The following is a 15,380-nucleotide window of genomic DNA, read 5'->3' as shown; positions in this document are numbered from 1 at the left end:
CAGCACTTAACTGACTGAGCCACCCAGCCACCCCGGTATTTTTCTTTGTATAATATTCTCTTAAAATATTCTAACTCATTAATATTTTTCAATATATGAGGTGCATAATAACACAATCCCTCAAAGATATTATTTGCAATGCTTCCTTTATCATGTACTACAGAATGCCTAGATCTGTTTTGTATGTATCTATTGTATTCCATTGGTTCATCTGACAATCTGGTAATTCTTCTCTCAGTACCACACTGTATTTTAATAACTGTAGCTTTATTATGTATTTACTATCTTAGAGCCTACAATCCCTCCATCTATATAGATTTACAAATTCTGTAGACATTTCCAGCTATGCATTCTCATAGATGTGCTGTAGAAATTTTGTCAATTCCTTTCATCTCACCTCTCTCCCCAATATGTATGTATTTCCTTTTATTATTGGTTTAGTATAGCATAAAACCCATTACTCTGGAAATAAGGATTTATATTTTCAAAGACTTACTATAAAGGAAGTTACACACTATTGTTTATAATGTTTTCCTCCAGAAATTTTCTTTTTTTGAGTTGAAATATAAATGCCATTTGTAATAAAAGAACAGAACAAAGATGCTGGGCCAAAAAATAAAACCATAAACCTTATTTCACAATTATTGATAGAAGCATTTCATAAGTATAGTTAAAACTCAGATTTTGTCAGGGAGATATGAATGATAGATATCATGGCTTTTGATGGAGGCGATCACAGTTTTTATCGTATCTATGTTGTAACTGGCCTTGAAAACTGATGCTGTCAATGTCAATAATACTGGAAGGTTTTTATGTTTTCTTTTGTTGTTTTTTTTTTGTTTTAGATTTGTAGGCACACACCCTAATAGTAGGTTGGATATAAAGAACCTCATGATTCTAAATAATATTCTTACTGATTTGAAAAAATCAGTTCTATGTTTCATTTTGTCAAGAGTCTTTTTGTTAACTCTATAATAACTTAGATATATACCATACAAATTTATTTCACCATTAGGGTCCATTCAAGGAGAATTCTAATAGCGTTTGTCTTTAATGTTGGTCATGAAAATAAGCCAGGGGTGTTTTCACATTCAAGTCTGCGAAATGAACAGACTGATTTTAGGAAAAACATTTTTAAGAAAGCTTTGGCTCTTTTAAGGAGCAAGCAAAGAATATAGGAGAATTCAGAGTTTACTAGAAATTTTTTTTAACCTTACTAAATTTTATGAAGAATAATAGAATAGTTATTATGCCGTAAATAATGTTATTTTATATCATGTTACCATATATTGGACATAAGTCTAACTCAGTTTTTCAGTGCCCTTTTAAATGCGTAATGAGCAGAACCCAGAGCAGTGGGTTCATTTTCCTAAAAATAAAAGGAAAGAAGAACAGAGAAAGGAAAGGAGGCAAGGAGGGAAGGAGAAAAAGAGGAGAGAAGAAAGGAAAGTCTGAAATGAACAAGTTTTCACCAATGATAAAAGTAATTTATCTAAATTAGCTTTATCTTGTTATATTTCACTCGAGGTCAAAATTCCATCAAACTGACAAAAAAACAGAGAATTGTATTTTTCCACACTAACCTGATTTATTTGTTAACATTGTGGCATGATCCTTGTGTGAAAACCTCTGCATATGATTTATTCATGACTTTGTTTTGGGTCACACCATCATGGCCAAGCCAGTCCAAGTGTTAGCTTGCTGGGCATCGATCTACTGTGGCCAATAAAGGGAACTACCCATTATTAAACATAGCATTTACAGATTTACCTCAAATATTAGTTTCCTAGGGCTGCCATCACAAATTATCACCGATGTAGGTATCTCAGGGCCACATTTCCTCCAAAGGCTCTATGGCTAGAATTCATCCTTGCTTTTTCCAGCTTCTGCCAGCTCCAGGCTTTCCTTGCCTTGTTGCTGCATAACTCCAATCTCAGCTCTGTCTTCATATGGGCTCTCCTATATGTGTGTGTGTCTTCTTATAAGGATCTTTGTCTCTTATGAAGACATTTGTCATTGGATTTATGCCCCAGCCAGATAACCCACGATGATCTCATCTTGAGACCCTCAGCTTAATTACATTTGCAAAAACCCCTCTTCCAAATAAGGTTACATTCACAGGTTCTGGGGCAGGGTGGGAGGTTAGAGCGCATGGACTTCTGTTTTGGAGGGCCACCATCCAACCCACTACACCTGTATTTGTCATTAAGGATCAGATGCCTATTGATGAGCAGATATGCCCAACATTAATTTCTCTACGTATTTTTGTGAAGTTATAGTAACGTCTTGGTGAAGAACTAAAGAGAACTGTAAAGTGCTATGTAAATACTCTACGTTATTAAATATACAAAATTACTTTCACACCCATTGCATTATAAAGCTCTTGGATCCTAATACCAGCATGCTTTTTATTGGAAGCGATGATGGTCATAACCAGAAAATAGTGAATTCTAAACTGTAGATTCTATCCATTGTATCTTTTTTTTATTGTTTTAATGTTTATTAATTTTTGAGGGCGGGGAAGGGTCAGAGAGAGAGGGAGACAGAATCCAAAGTAGGCTGGGTTCAAACTCGGGAACAGCAAGATCATGACCTGAGCTAAAGTTGGCCACTTAACCGACTGAGCCACCCAGGCACCCCTATCTATTGTATCTTATGTTACTTGCTTCGTTCATTTTTTTTAAGATTCAATTTATGTTCATATTTATACTCCATACCTCTTCCCAATCTAAAAATGGATTGTAAATATTGAGAAACATCATAGAAAGTACATATCCTAGGTTTGGGCAGAGAAAATGCTCGTTTCCTCTAGAGAAAAGCTAATTTAGTAGATACAAATATATATTTATACATTTAAAAATACATATAAATATATATTTATCCATATATAAAAATAAATAAAATGTCACATATATGCCATTCACACTATAGTTTGTATATATTTCTATTTTATTTAGGCTGTTTTTCTTATCCTTCACAATGTTTTTGTACTCAAAAATGAGTACTTCTTACAAAGTGTTGCTTTGAAGGGTACTCACAAATTTTTATCTCCACAGAAAATCATTTTAGTAGTATGTAAATTTGCCGTGAATTAGTCTATGGAAATCAGAAGTGTGAGGTGTCCAACAACCAAAATGGATACTTGTGGCAGAAAACAGTTCAGGCAGAGTGCCATAATTTGCAAAGCAGCAATGTTCTTGCTCATGGCATTCTTCTAAAATACTCTTTTCTAACTCGTCTGCTCTACTCATAGACTGTGTCATTGTTTCTCAGTCTTGACAGAGAAACGAGACATCGGGGAGGAGGTAGTTTTTCCATCCTGTAATCACCATCTCTACAGTCATCGGATTTTAACGTTTTCCACAGCAGGATCATATCAGGAAAGGGAAAGTTTCAATCGCTTCCTGATTCCAGCATAAAATATCTAACTAAAAATAGCTTGGTCTTTTACCTCACACAGTTCCTTTTCCTCTTGTGAAGAGGAAACTATCCACACATAGTTAGTCATCCTGAGTCATGTTTGTAAACACTAGAAAGCTCTTTTTTTGCCTCGTTCTCACGCAAATGATCCACAGTATGAACTTTTGGTTTTATTTTGGTGTTGAATAATCTTGAATGAATAATTGTGAAAGTGCCAGACAAGAACTAAACTGAATAATTCAATGGAACAGGGAGCAAAAAGGGGCTAGCGATAAAAGTTTCATCAAATTTCAAACCAGAATTTATATGTATATCTGTATATATATTTCAGTAAAATATAATCCTATTTTGCCTAGTAGTTTATGAAATAACTGCTTTAATATACATTATATCCTTTGTTCCCCCCGATTTTTATTTCTTGTAAATAAAATGTAAATGGCATTGAGAGTTAATCAACTTAAAATTCCCAACATTCCAGAAGCATCAAGAGTACTGAAAGGTTCAATGTATACTTTTATGTAAATTTAAGGTACTATTTTAAATATAAACACAAATATCAGAGTGCCTGGGTGGCTTAGTGGGTTAAATGTCTGAGTTCAACTCAGGTCATGATCTCATGGTTTGTGAGCTCAAGCCCCACATTGGGCTCTGTGCTGACAGCTCAGAGCCTGGAGCCTGCTTTAGATTCTGTCTCCCTCTCTCTCTGCCCCTCCCCCACTCTTGTTCGCTCTCCTCCTCTCTCTTTCTCTCTCTCTTTCTCTCAAAAACTAATAAATATTTTTAAAAATAAAATTACAATTAAAAATATATATATAAATACAAATATAAATATTTAAACTATAAGTTACACTGTTAAATATAAATTACTGAGGTTTTTTTAATACATTACCTCATTTCATCATCACAGCAATCCTGAGGAAAATAATAGTATTAAACTTTACACACAGTGGTAGAAAATAAGTTGCTGAGAAATAAGAAACAGAAGGAATAGAGGTGAAATGGGTTTGAGAGTCTACTATTTCAGGGATAGTGAACAACCTGGTCCCTGTCTGGTTGGTTGGTTGGTTGGTTGGTTGGTTGGTTGGTTCTTATGCTTCCCATTAGGGGAATATCACTACATACTTCAACCCATAAAATCATTTCGTCCCTGTTGACTTGTGGTGGCTCAGCAGTTTGACTCCGACCACCCAGGTAGCAAATCAAGGTGTCTCTGTTTGAGGTTGGCCTTTCAGGCTGCACAGCCCACACATGAGGCCATCCATCACATTCGCTGCCTCTGTCATATTGCACTATAATATCGGTTATTCCTCTTTCCCATTGATTTATAATCTTCAAGGATTCAAAGACAGCCTTTGACTTATGCCTAGAACAAGACGGGTGTCTGATAATAATGGTTGAATGAATTAGTGTATGCTCTGAAGAAATAGTCCACATATACTGCAAATCTCATGGTGAAGACTCTGTAGCGTTTACGACAGTTTTAAACCCAAGGAATTACTTGGTCACTATCTCTTACCCACCAGGCTATAAATCCCATAACAACAAGAGTTTCATTCACTGTGATGTTCCCACCTCCTAGCATGGAGCTTTGATTTGCAACTGATGACTATCATCGAATCAATTGATGTGATTGATGGCACAGAGTAGTTAAAATAACTTAAGATTGCAGTGATCATTTCCCTAATACCTCACCTCTATGAGAATTTCTCTAATACTGTACCTGTCTCTCTTTCTTTTTCCTCTTTTCTTTCCTCACTTTTCCCCTTCCACCTCTTTCCTCTCTTTATTGGCATTTATTTATCAAACATTTGTATAGCAAATCATAAGTGTCAGACACTGTTCTAAATGCTGTACAGAGATTATTTTATTCGAATGGCAATCAGGAGATATGTATTATTATTATTACCTTCCTTATTTTACATTTGAGGATATTGAGTATGGAGACACTAAGAAACATGCCCATAGGCTCAGAGCTTGTGCTTTAACTCAGGCAATCGGGCCCTAGAGTCTGTGCTTTTACCACTGAGAGTCTGCTTCTTATTTTTTCCACTCCCCCTGAAACTGTATATAAATATAAATAGGCTCAGGGACCCTGGGTGGCTCAGTCGGTTGAGCGTCCAACTTTGGCTCAGGTCATGATCTCACGGTTTGTGAGTTCAAGCCTTGTGTCGGGCTCTGTGCTGACAGCTCAGAGCCTGGAGCCTGCTTCGGATTCTGTGTCTTCCTTTCTCTCTGCCCCTCCCCTGCTCATGCTCTGTCTCTCTCTCTCTCTCTCTCTCAAAAATAAACATTGAAAAATATTTTTAAATATAAATAAGCCCTATTTATGGCATCTGTTCATATTGATTTATGTTTTCTAGTTCAACACTCTGTGTGCGTGTGTGTGTGTGTGTGTATGTCTGTGCGCTTACCCACCCTTTAGTCAGCCTTGATGCAGAAACAAATCTAAAATCTCAGTGGCTAACAAAAAAACATGTGTTCCTTGGTCACATTACGTGTCAGCAGCTACAAATCATCTGCTGTGACTATGTGTAGGTGTCTTCTCATTCTGGTGGGAATGTATAATTCTCTTATCAGGAAGGGAGCTAATATGTGGAAACAATCACACCATTGCGACACCCACTAACTAAATGTTTGGTTTCCCTGTCTGGCCCACTCTTGGCCACTACACATTTAATAGCATTCTGAGGCCAGAAGCTAAAATCTTTTTATAAACAGAAGATTTAAAAAAGCTGATTCAGAGTAATTCAGATATGTTAGCATACATGAAATTTATTAATTTTAATTGGTTGTGTTAAGAAGATACAGGTAAGAATTCAGTAATAGAGTGTTCCTCATTTAGCTTCTTCAGATCTTTGACTCTGAAGGGTTATAGATAACCAGAGCCCTAATATTTTTTTCCTATGGCAATTACATCAATATAATTTCATTCAGTTCAGTCCATCAGTAAATTTTCACATGCCTCCTATGAGGCCAAGAATTAACATAATAGCGAGTTTGTTTGGAGGCAACTATGTATCTTTTTACACTAATGAGCTTCTTGTGAACAAGGTCATTATTCATCTTAGCAAGGAGCACATTGCTAGGACACAGTCAACACCTAATGAATATTGAACGATGGCCAGACCAACTGAATACATGAAAACTGAAAATTCCCGAATGCATCTTTACCTCTCCTCCATAGGAACTTCTACTTGCAGAAAAGTGGGCCAGAATGAACAAGCTTCCATTTCCAAAGATTGATCCCAATGTGTTTGATCGAGAAGGACTGAAGGAATGCTATGTCTTTAAACCCAAGAATCCTGACGTTGAGAAAGATTGCCCAACTATCATCCACTTTGTTCTGGCCAACATCAACTTCAGAAATTACAAGGCACCAGGTACGTTGGGAATATATTATATCTGTAGAGTAGAAATCTGGGAAAGGAGCAAGACTGATGTTAAGTGGTTTCATAATGGTACTTGCTGTACCAACTATTAAAATTTTGAATTCTTCCCTTCTCTTAATAAATAGCTACTATCCTGAGACCCCAAGTACTTCCCCTCTTTCTCACTCCAAGATCCCCTGAGTTCTTCACAATTCAGAAACTGATATATTAACATATCAATAAAAGTCTCTGGGGCTTTACTCCAGAACCTGGGCTTGTGTTTGTTCTGATTGGTTGGTGCCCTTGTCATAGGGATTGTTAAATATTTTGAAAAATCACCCATGCAAGAAAACCCTTGTTTCAGAACAAATCAGGCAAAAACTCTGAGAACTTTAAGTGACCACAGGATTAATATAATACAACATAGCTAGTAATTTCAGGTTGCCATGTTATATTTTGTAGAAAAAGAGAATCAAGTTCAAGGCACGGTCATCCTGTTTTACTACATCCAGAGTCTATAGACTCTTCAATATCCTAGAAGATACTGATTAACAAAAAGGAGATCTAGAGATTGACGAGCGGGATGCTCAAGGCCTAAAAATCATATTATCCTCAGACCAGAAAGTGCAGTTGTGAACGGAAAGATACAAAAGATAGTCATGGAAGATTTGACAGGGGTTGATGGAAAAGAAAGTGATCTTCCAGAGAGTGGAGGAAGACAAAGAAAAGATCAGTCGGGGTGGGGGGTTGGTTACTAGGAGTCATACTTCAAAACAAGAGAAGGAAGAATTGGCTGGCATTTTCAATTATTGAGCAGTAGAGTACTTAAAACCTAGAGAATCTTCTATCACTGTTAATACTCAAGAAGAGGCTGTGTAGGGGATTCCTGTGGCATGAACACAGATAATGTCTTGGTTCAGATTCCCCCAGAAGCACATGCTGAGAAAGAATTCAAGGGCAGATGGTTTATTTGGGTGGACTAGGGAACCTTAGTAAGGGAGTGGGGAAGTGATAAAGGAAGGTAGACAAGCAAAGATGTGTTAGTAAGCCAGCTACCATGAGGAGAACTTGATCCTGTTGGAATACTCTAGGAAAAGGAATAGAGCCTATGCTCCAGAATCATCCTTCCTTTTCATGCAGCAATAGGCAAGGGAACTGGAGTATTTATATCCTACTTCCTAGTGTCTTTGGTTGACTACTGCCTGGGGCAGAGTGTTATTTACCAGACTTTACATCCTGCTGTTAGAGAGCAAAGCAACCTTCCCCAGTTGCAGGATGGGGTAGAAAGTCCTTAGGCACAGGGATGCAGCTGCTGGCAATTGGAAGTTGCCCAGGCAGAACACATAGAAATCCCGACCCAGGGAATATGGGTGAGAGCAAAACAGTGCGTACTACAGATTACATGACCCCAGTGGGGGGCTCCCAATGTTATGTTTATGGCTATTTGTATGTTTTATTTCTTGGGTTTTAGAGATATTTTGTAGTTTTCAAAATCACACCAATTAAGACTCTTTGGGTATTTAGGTATCCCAAGAGAAACTAAGGAAGAGAAAGAAATAGCTGATTTTGATATTTTTGATGACCCCGAATCACCATTTTCAACCTTCAACTTTCAATATCCAAATCAAGCATTCAAAAGGCTGCATGATCTCATGTACTTCAATACCCTGAACAACATTGATGTAAGTATCTCCTGTGATCATTGATGGTGTCACATACTTCTATATCACATAAACATAGCAATACCTTTTTAATTAATTAAAAATAAAGTTTATGAATGATGCCACCCAAAGTGTACAATTTTATTTTTTGTAAATTATTTTATTACTCTCCAGAAGAACCCTATAAAATTCACAAATAAGAAAAGCAATCTTTCCAAGATTGCTTTTGGGCAGAGCCCACATTTTATACTATTATTTGATTGAAGGATTGTTTAATACTCTCAGCTTCTTTCCCAGAGTATCTAATGTATTCATCGTATGATAAAATAAATTATAAGTAGGAAGAAATGTGATAAAAAGGAAATATAAGAGTAGGAAAATGAATGTAATAGAAGTGTAGTTAATCTGCTAAAATATCAGGAGCTTTCATAGATACACTCACATGCTTTTAAACGTCTTTATTTTTGTATATCTTGGGAATGTTGCCATCAGTCACAGCCTTCTCATTTTTCACCTATGAGATATTAAGTATGCTTTGCATTAGGAACTTCAGCAACAAGTCATCCTCTTCAGTATTAGTCATTCCTATCCCCAATAAATCTGCTGCTAAGATTCTGCGTCTATGTGACATTCTGTAATCTCTAATTCACCATTCAGGAACGTGGTTGTGTAACTGAAATCATGTTGGTTTGTAGTTCCAAACCATAGTGTCTAATAAATTACTATCAGTTGTGAAAGCCCAAGTTCAGTAGCCTAATTGGATTTTGCACATTAAAAAAAAGAATAAAAGAAAAATAAAGGTATTAAATGGAGAGGGAAAGGTATCCTATCTGACTTACCAGTCTTTTTGGATACTGTACAAATGATGCCAAAGAAAGCACAGTATGTGGATGAGTGTTCCATGTGCACTAAGAGAATTCTGGCACGTCTGGTTCACTTGTGGGTTTAGTTGGCCTGAGACTAGTGGTGATCAATTGTGTACAGTTATAACAGTTATGCCATAATATGTTTATTAATCAGTATCTTTAATTTTTATAAACATGAAATTTTTCCCTAATAAGCTTCAGTTCCTAAAACTCTAAAATGGTTTCTTGTCAGCCTTTACTTATGAATAATATGTGATAATTCACATCAAACATGCTTAGTAAAGTTTATAGCATGTATCATTTTCTAAATATATTTATCTTTTTCTTGTTTCTTTTATCTTACAATCAGTGGACATCTGAAATCCATAGGCTACATTGTTTCTGTGGTGATTGTAAAAATTTAAAGAATATTAAGAGAAAATCAGTATTTTAATTTTTAACTTATAGGGGGTGAACAGACATTCTCAAAATAGAGTTGTGTTTTATAAAACCCCATGCTGTCAGAAGAGAACTAAGGGGTAATATCATAGTAATCCTATATCTGGTATGAAACCAGCAAACTCAAACCTATGTATTCCTTGGGATTAAATGCATTAAACTTGACCATTTGTCCTCAAATGGAAAAAAAATATAGAATATAAGAATATGTAAATACCCTGTTAGACTTGGAAAAATAAAAGAATACCCACACATACATATGCATATTTACATCTGCATATTTACATACCTCTATATAGTCTGAATGTGTGAGTGGATAGATATAGATATATAATTTAAACAACTACATTTCTCTCATTGCTTTCACTTCTGGTTTATATAAAGTCTGCTAAGCTATTTGCTATAAAGAATGATACAGTTCTATTTATATATTCTCAAAAGTAGTTTGACACGTAGATGAACAAGCAAAAGCCTAAGCAAAAATGGACTGAATTCCAAAATAACTTTCCTGAAATATAGCTCATCAAACATTAATTAATAAAACAGGTTTAAATTGCTTCTAAGAATGTTTCTGGCATAGAATGTAGAAGTAAGGCCTTGGGCTTTATATCTTATTTAGATTTCAAAGGGGCCACTTGTGTGACTTTGAATAAGCTACTTTTGGGGTCTCAGTTTCCTCATCTCTAAAACAGATGTAACAGCACCTATCATAATAGCTATAGTGAATCATCGGGTGATGTATGTACAATAACCTGCAAACAGAAGCCGCTCAATAAATGGGAATCTTACCTACATGTATCTATATCCTATACCATGCTAGATACCCCCAAGACCTTCGCAAATGCCCAGAATTAATAACATAGACAAGTCTGTACAGGTAATAGTAGCCTAGGCAGTAAATTGGCAGGGGGGAATGGGAGGTCATGAGTGAATGTGAACTTCCTCTTAAATTTTATGACCGTTGAGACTTGTGTTCAAGTGATTCCTGTGTGTGTGTGTGTGTGTGTGTGTGTGTGTGTGTGAACGTACACGTGGGTACATTTCATACCCAGCCGGGTAGGAATTCCAGTATTCACTGACATTTTATCTCTTGACTATTCCCCCAACCCCTCACTTGTAACCAAGGAAACAAATTTTATCAGAATCAAAGCTTCTTGATAAGGGATGATAGAACAACAAAACTGCCAGGGCAGGATGCTGGAGAGTTCATTAGGCTCAATCATTAGCTAAATCATTCATTCCCACACCACCTGAATAGTGTAGCTTACTAATCCATACTTCAGCAACACAGCACATATTTACTTCCCATGGACTGTCAGTTGCTTGCCAGTTGTGGACCCTAGGAACAGAAATTCTTTTAATGCAGACCCCTGACTGCCAACTCCATAGAAGATGGTTTCCAAGTTTGTGGCCATGGCCACTGTTGGCTTGGGGCAAATTTTCATCTTCGATTAACATTCTGGCTTAACTTTTTACTCTGAAAAGGCCACCCTGTCTCTGACAGCTGTATGCTTCTGTTGGGTTATTTTCCCAGAGATCCTAGCTGGCCTTCTTTGCTAAAGCTAAATTCTAGTTCACCGTTAGAGAATTCTTGCTCTGTTTCTGCTCACATCGTGACAACAGCCTGGGTTTCTCATTAGCATCAGGTTTCTGCACTTACTCAGTCCTCCCAAATTCTTTCTCACTGAACATTGCCTCGGTGCTTTTACAATGGCAGTATTTCATTGGGTGGGGGCGGGGGTGGGGCTGGGTTTTTTTGTTTATTTGTTTGTTTGTTTGTTTGTTTGTTTTAAGAAACCTACCATAGAATGACTTATACCAAAACATGTGGTATGGAAATGAAGGGCCTTTGGAGTCAGACCAAATTGGGTGTTCAAATCCTTGCTTGCTGCCTCTTGGCTGGGTGATCTTGGACACGTTGGTTAACTTTTCCAAATTTTGTCTCCCTCACTTGTAAAGAGAAACAATGATACATATCTTACAGTAAAATATTATTAAGTAAATTATTATTAAGTAAAATAATGTAATTTAAGGGCTTGGCATGTAAGAGACACTATAAATTGAAGCAATTAATATGATAATGATAATAATTATTATCAGTGTTCATATTGTCTTCTACTTTTACTTATAAATTTAAACCCTTTGAAAACTATAACTTGCCTTATTTACCTTGTGTCCTCCAGAGACATTGATCATGATGCCAGGCACCTAAAATAAATATGCGATAAAGTTTTTGTGAATGATTTTTAAAATGTCATTGAGTTACTGGCTGAAATTATTGAAGAGTTTGATGTCATAGGAGGAGAGGAGAGCAAGTGGCAGGACACAGGTCTGTTGGTTGGAGGCAGAATTTCTGACCACACAGAAACTCTACACCTTATATGCCTGGGCATGGAGCGTGCTGGACTCATAAACCCCCAATTTGATCTGGAGGGAATATGGCCTCTCCTTCCCAGGACCTTGTTGATTTAACTGCCACAGGGAAATGCACTGTTAAACAGCCTCATTCATTCAGTTGATTACTTTGGTAGGCATATTCTAAGGTTATGTGTCAACTTATTCAACATGTTCCAATGATGCATAATAATGAGCTTTTAAAATTCTTTCGCAAACAGTTCTTTAAAGCGGAAAATACTAGATGTTAATTAAAATGAGGAAAAGCATGTATCCAGAAGTACTGGTACTTAATTCTTCATCATCATCATAAGAGCACTTAGGTACAAGTTAAAGTTTTTATCTTTTCCAAAATAATTTAGGAGACCCTGACTGGCTCAGTCAGTAGAGCATGGGACTCTTGATCTCGAGGTTGTGAGTTCGAGCCCCACGTTGGTGGAGCCTACTTAAAAAAAATTAAATTAAAATTTTTTAAAAAACACAAAGAGGTTAAAAAAATAATTTAGAAGCTTATTATATATGATGGCCTAATATGTTAGGCCCCAAATCATCTACCTTTAATGCTGCCTATAATCTCTTTCCATCTTATTTATTCATTAACTCAACACAGATTTGTTGGGTATCTACTGTGCCAGGCACTGTTTTCGTAACTAAGGATATGACAGTGTACAAAATAAAAAGAACAAAAAAACAGTTTTGAGTGTTTCAGATAAGCTAGATATTCTCCCCTAGAATAGTTAACACTTAAAATTAGCCTATGAGGTAGGTATCTTTATTTATATGTGAAGAAACTGAGTCAAGGATAATGTAGGCAGATTGCTGGAAGCCACACAATCATGTGAGGAGTCAAGATGGGGGTCACAGGGTTTTTTTTCTCACTTTTTCCTCACTTTTGAAGCATCTTTTTCTCAAGAAGCCTTCTTTCCTGTTTCCCAAACATAGTCTCCTTTCCTGCCAGGCCAATTCCCAGATGTTTCCTATGCATGCCATGATCTCCTATCTTCAGCCCATTTTACAAGATCGTCTAGAATTCTACTGAGAATGCCCAGTCCATCCACCACACTTATAGAATCTTCATGTCCTTCTATTCATCTCATTATCTCCATGAGTGAACTTTGTTTTGATCAACTTTCCATGCATTCATTACTTTGACAAATATTTATGGTTCTCCTTCTGTGTTCTAAATGCTGGGATCAAAAATGACAAGACTAATAGGGTGCCCGTTTCTATGACACTCGGTTTATTTTGGAAAGGCAGGCATTTGCTGGCAAATTCATAGTAATTTAGACCAGAATATCTTTTCATAGTCTTCTATGTTTGTAATTTTTATTTCTCTTTCAAAATATACAATAACTTTCCTCTTGGGGATCATTTTTCATTTTCTGTTGTGGGAATTCAGTATTTGCTTATGGATTGCTTCTAATCTCATGCCTCTAGGGGAGAAGATCACATTTAACATGTTTCCTTTTCTTATTCTTGGCCTTTGTTGCCATAGATTTAGAGTCTGGATCAACATTAGAAGGGTACTGAATGGCATAAGTGAAGGATGACATAGGTCAGTCATACTTAGGGATGAGCAGGGGGATGGAGAGGTTTGAGAGATGAGGGCTGTTGTAGTATAACATGAAAGGGAAGAATTTGGAATCTCAATGAATTTCAGAGGGGAATGAAAGAGGAAATTAGATACAAACACTATTGAAGATTACCCCTAATACCATTTTAAAAATAGGAAGATTCAAAGATGGCATATTGCCTCTTTGTTTTGTGGGGGGGGGTGGCCTTTTTTTTAATTTAATTTTTTTATTATTTATTTTATTTTATTTTTTTAATATGAAATTTTTTGTCAAATTGGTTTCCATACAACACCCAGTGCTCATCCCAACAGGTGCCCTCCTCAGCACCCATCACCCACTTTCCCCTCCCTCCCAACCCCCATCAATTCTCAGTTTGTTCTCTGTTTTTAAGAGTCGCTTACAGTTTCCTCCCTTCCTCTCTAACTTTTTTTTTCCCCTTCCCCTCCCCCATGGTCTTCTGTTAAGTTTCTAAGGATCCACATTAAGAGTTCTTTGGATACATGTGATCGTACCATGGATCATGCCAGAAAGTTTGGATTTAGCAACTGATGCAGTATTGAGTCTAGTCTCCTGTTTATATCACAGAATTATAAATCACAACAAAGGGCTGTTTTCTGCAGCAATCTGAAAAATCTGGGCAATGCCTTCATAGTATTAATGTGCCACCTAGTGGTTCAACTTGCACATTTTAACTGTGATTTGGGATTTTCAGTTAATAAATGTAAATATTCATTTTCCTGTATAAAAATGGCCTGTTTTCTAGAAACACCTCCAACGTCCACTTACGGTAAATCCACTAGTTCATGATACTGATACTGCTCATTTTTGCGTGTTTATGAATTCATTATAAAGGAATTGACAGCAGTCATTATTAGTATAAGTGCCCTGTGGTTTGTTATATTTTAAAGCTTTTTAGGTATTTGGAAAATAAATCATTGGTTTTTATTTTACTTGGGTATTTCTCTGCAATGAGGGTTCATGTGTCTTGTGCTGGCATGGTGAAGGAGAAACCAACTGAAAACTTGCTGACATAAGATCTAGAAAGGCAGAGAGATTACTAAAAGAAGACGTAGGACACACTTGATAGAATTGGTTTGCTGACTTCTACCATATAATAAGCCCACAATTGGATATACCTTGTGTGTTTATTTCTGGTAGACTTTATAGCCTCACATCCAAATTAAAGCTCCTAAATTCTCGCACACATGGTCAGTTTAAAAATAACAACAATAAATAGGTGCTAGTTAGGGAATGCTTCCTACGTGCCAGGTATTGTGCAAAACACTTTATATAAATGATCTCCAATCCCCACAAAAGCCAAGGTTAGTATTATTATTCCCACTTTAAAGAAGAGGAAACAGGAGTGCCTGGGTGGCTCAGTCAGTTAAGCATCTGACTTCGGCTCAGGTCGTGGTCTCTCGGCTCTTGAGTTTGAGCCCCTCATCGGGCTCTCTGCTGTCAGCACAGAGCGCACTTCAGATCTTCTGTCTCCCTCTCTCTGTCTGCCCCTCCCCTGCTTGATTTCCCCCTTTTCTCTCTCTCTCTTTCTCTCTCTCTCTCAAGAATAAATAAATATTTTTGAAAGAAAGAAAGAAAGAAAGAAAGAAAGAAAGAAAGAAAGAAAGAAAGAAAGAAAGAAAGAAAGAAAGAAAAGGAAGG

At 36.7% G+C, this 15,380-nt stretch overlaps 1 protein-coding gene across 4 annotated transcripts in view; it reads left to right on the top strand.

Moving 5' to 3' along the window:
* Positions 1–15,380, top strand: part of PLA2G4A (phospholipase A2 group IVA) — a 164,511-nt gene that overhangs the window by 141,583 nt on the left and 7,548 nt on the right. For all 4 annotated transcript variants that reach the window (XM_060643668.3, XM_060643670.3, XM_060643669.3 and 1 more), the window contains 2 exons: positions 6,605–6,800; positions 8,313–8,470. In XM_060643668.3, the coding sequence (XP_060499651.1) occupies positions 6,605–6,800; positions 8,313–8,470 (354 nt within the window). The remainder of the gene's footprint in view (positions 1–6,604; positions 6,801–8,312; positions 8,471–15,380) is intronic.

Source organism: Panthera onca, chromosome F1, assembly GCF_046562875.1.
Source record: "Panthera onca isolate mPanOnc1 chromosome F1, mPanOnc1 haplotype 2, whole genome shotgun sequence".
In the NCBI taxonomy this organism is placed as follows: domain Eukaryota; kingdom Metazoa; phylum Chordata; class Mammalia; order Carnivora; family Felidae; genus Panthera; species Panthera onca.
This window is presented reverse-complemented; position numbering and strand designations above follow the sequence as displayed.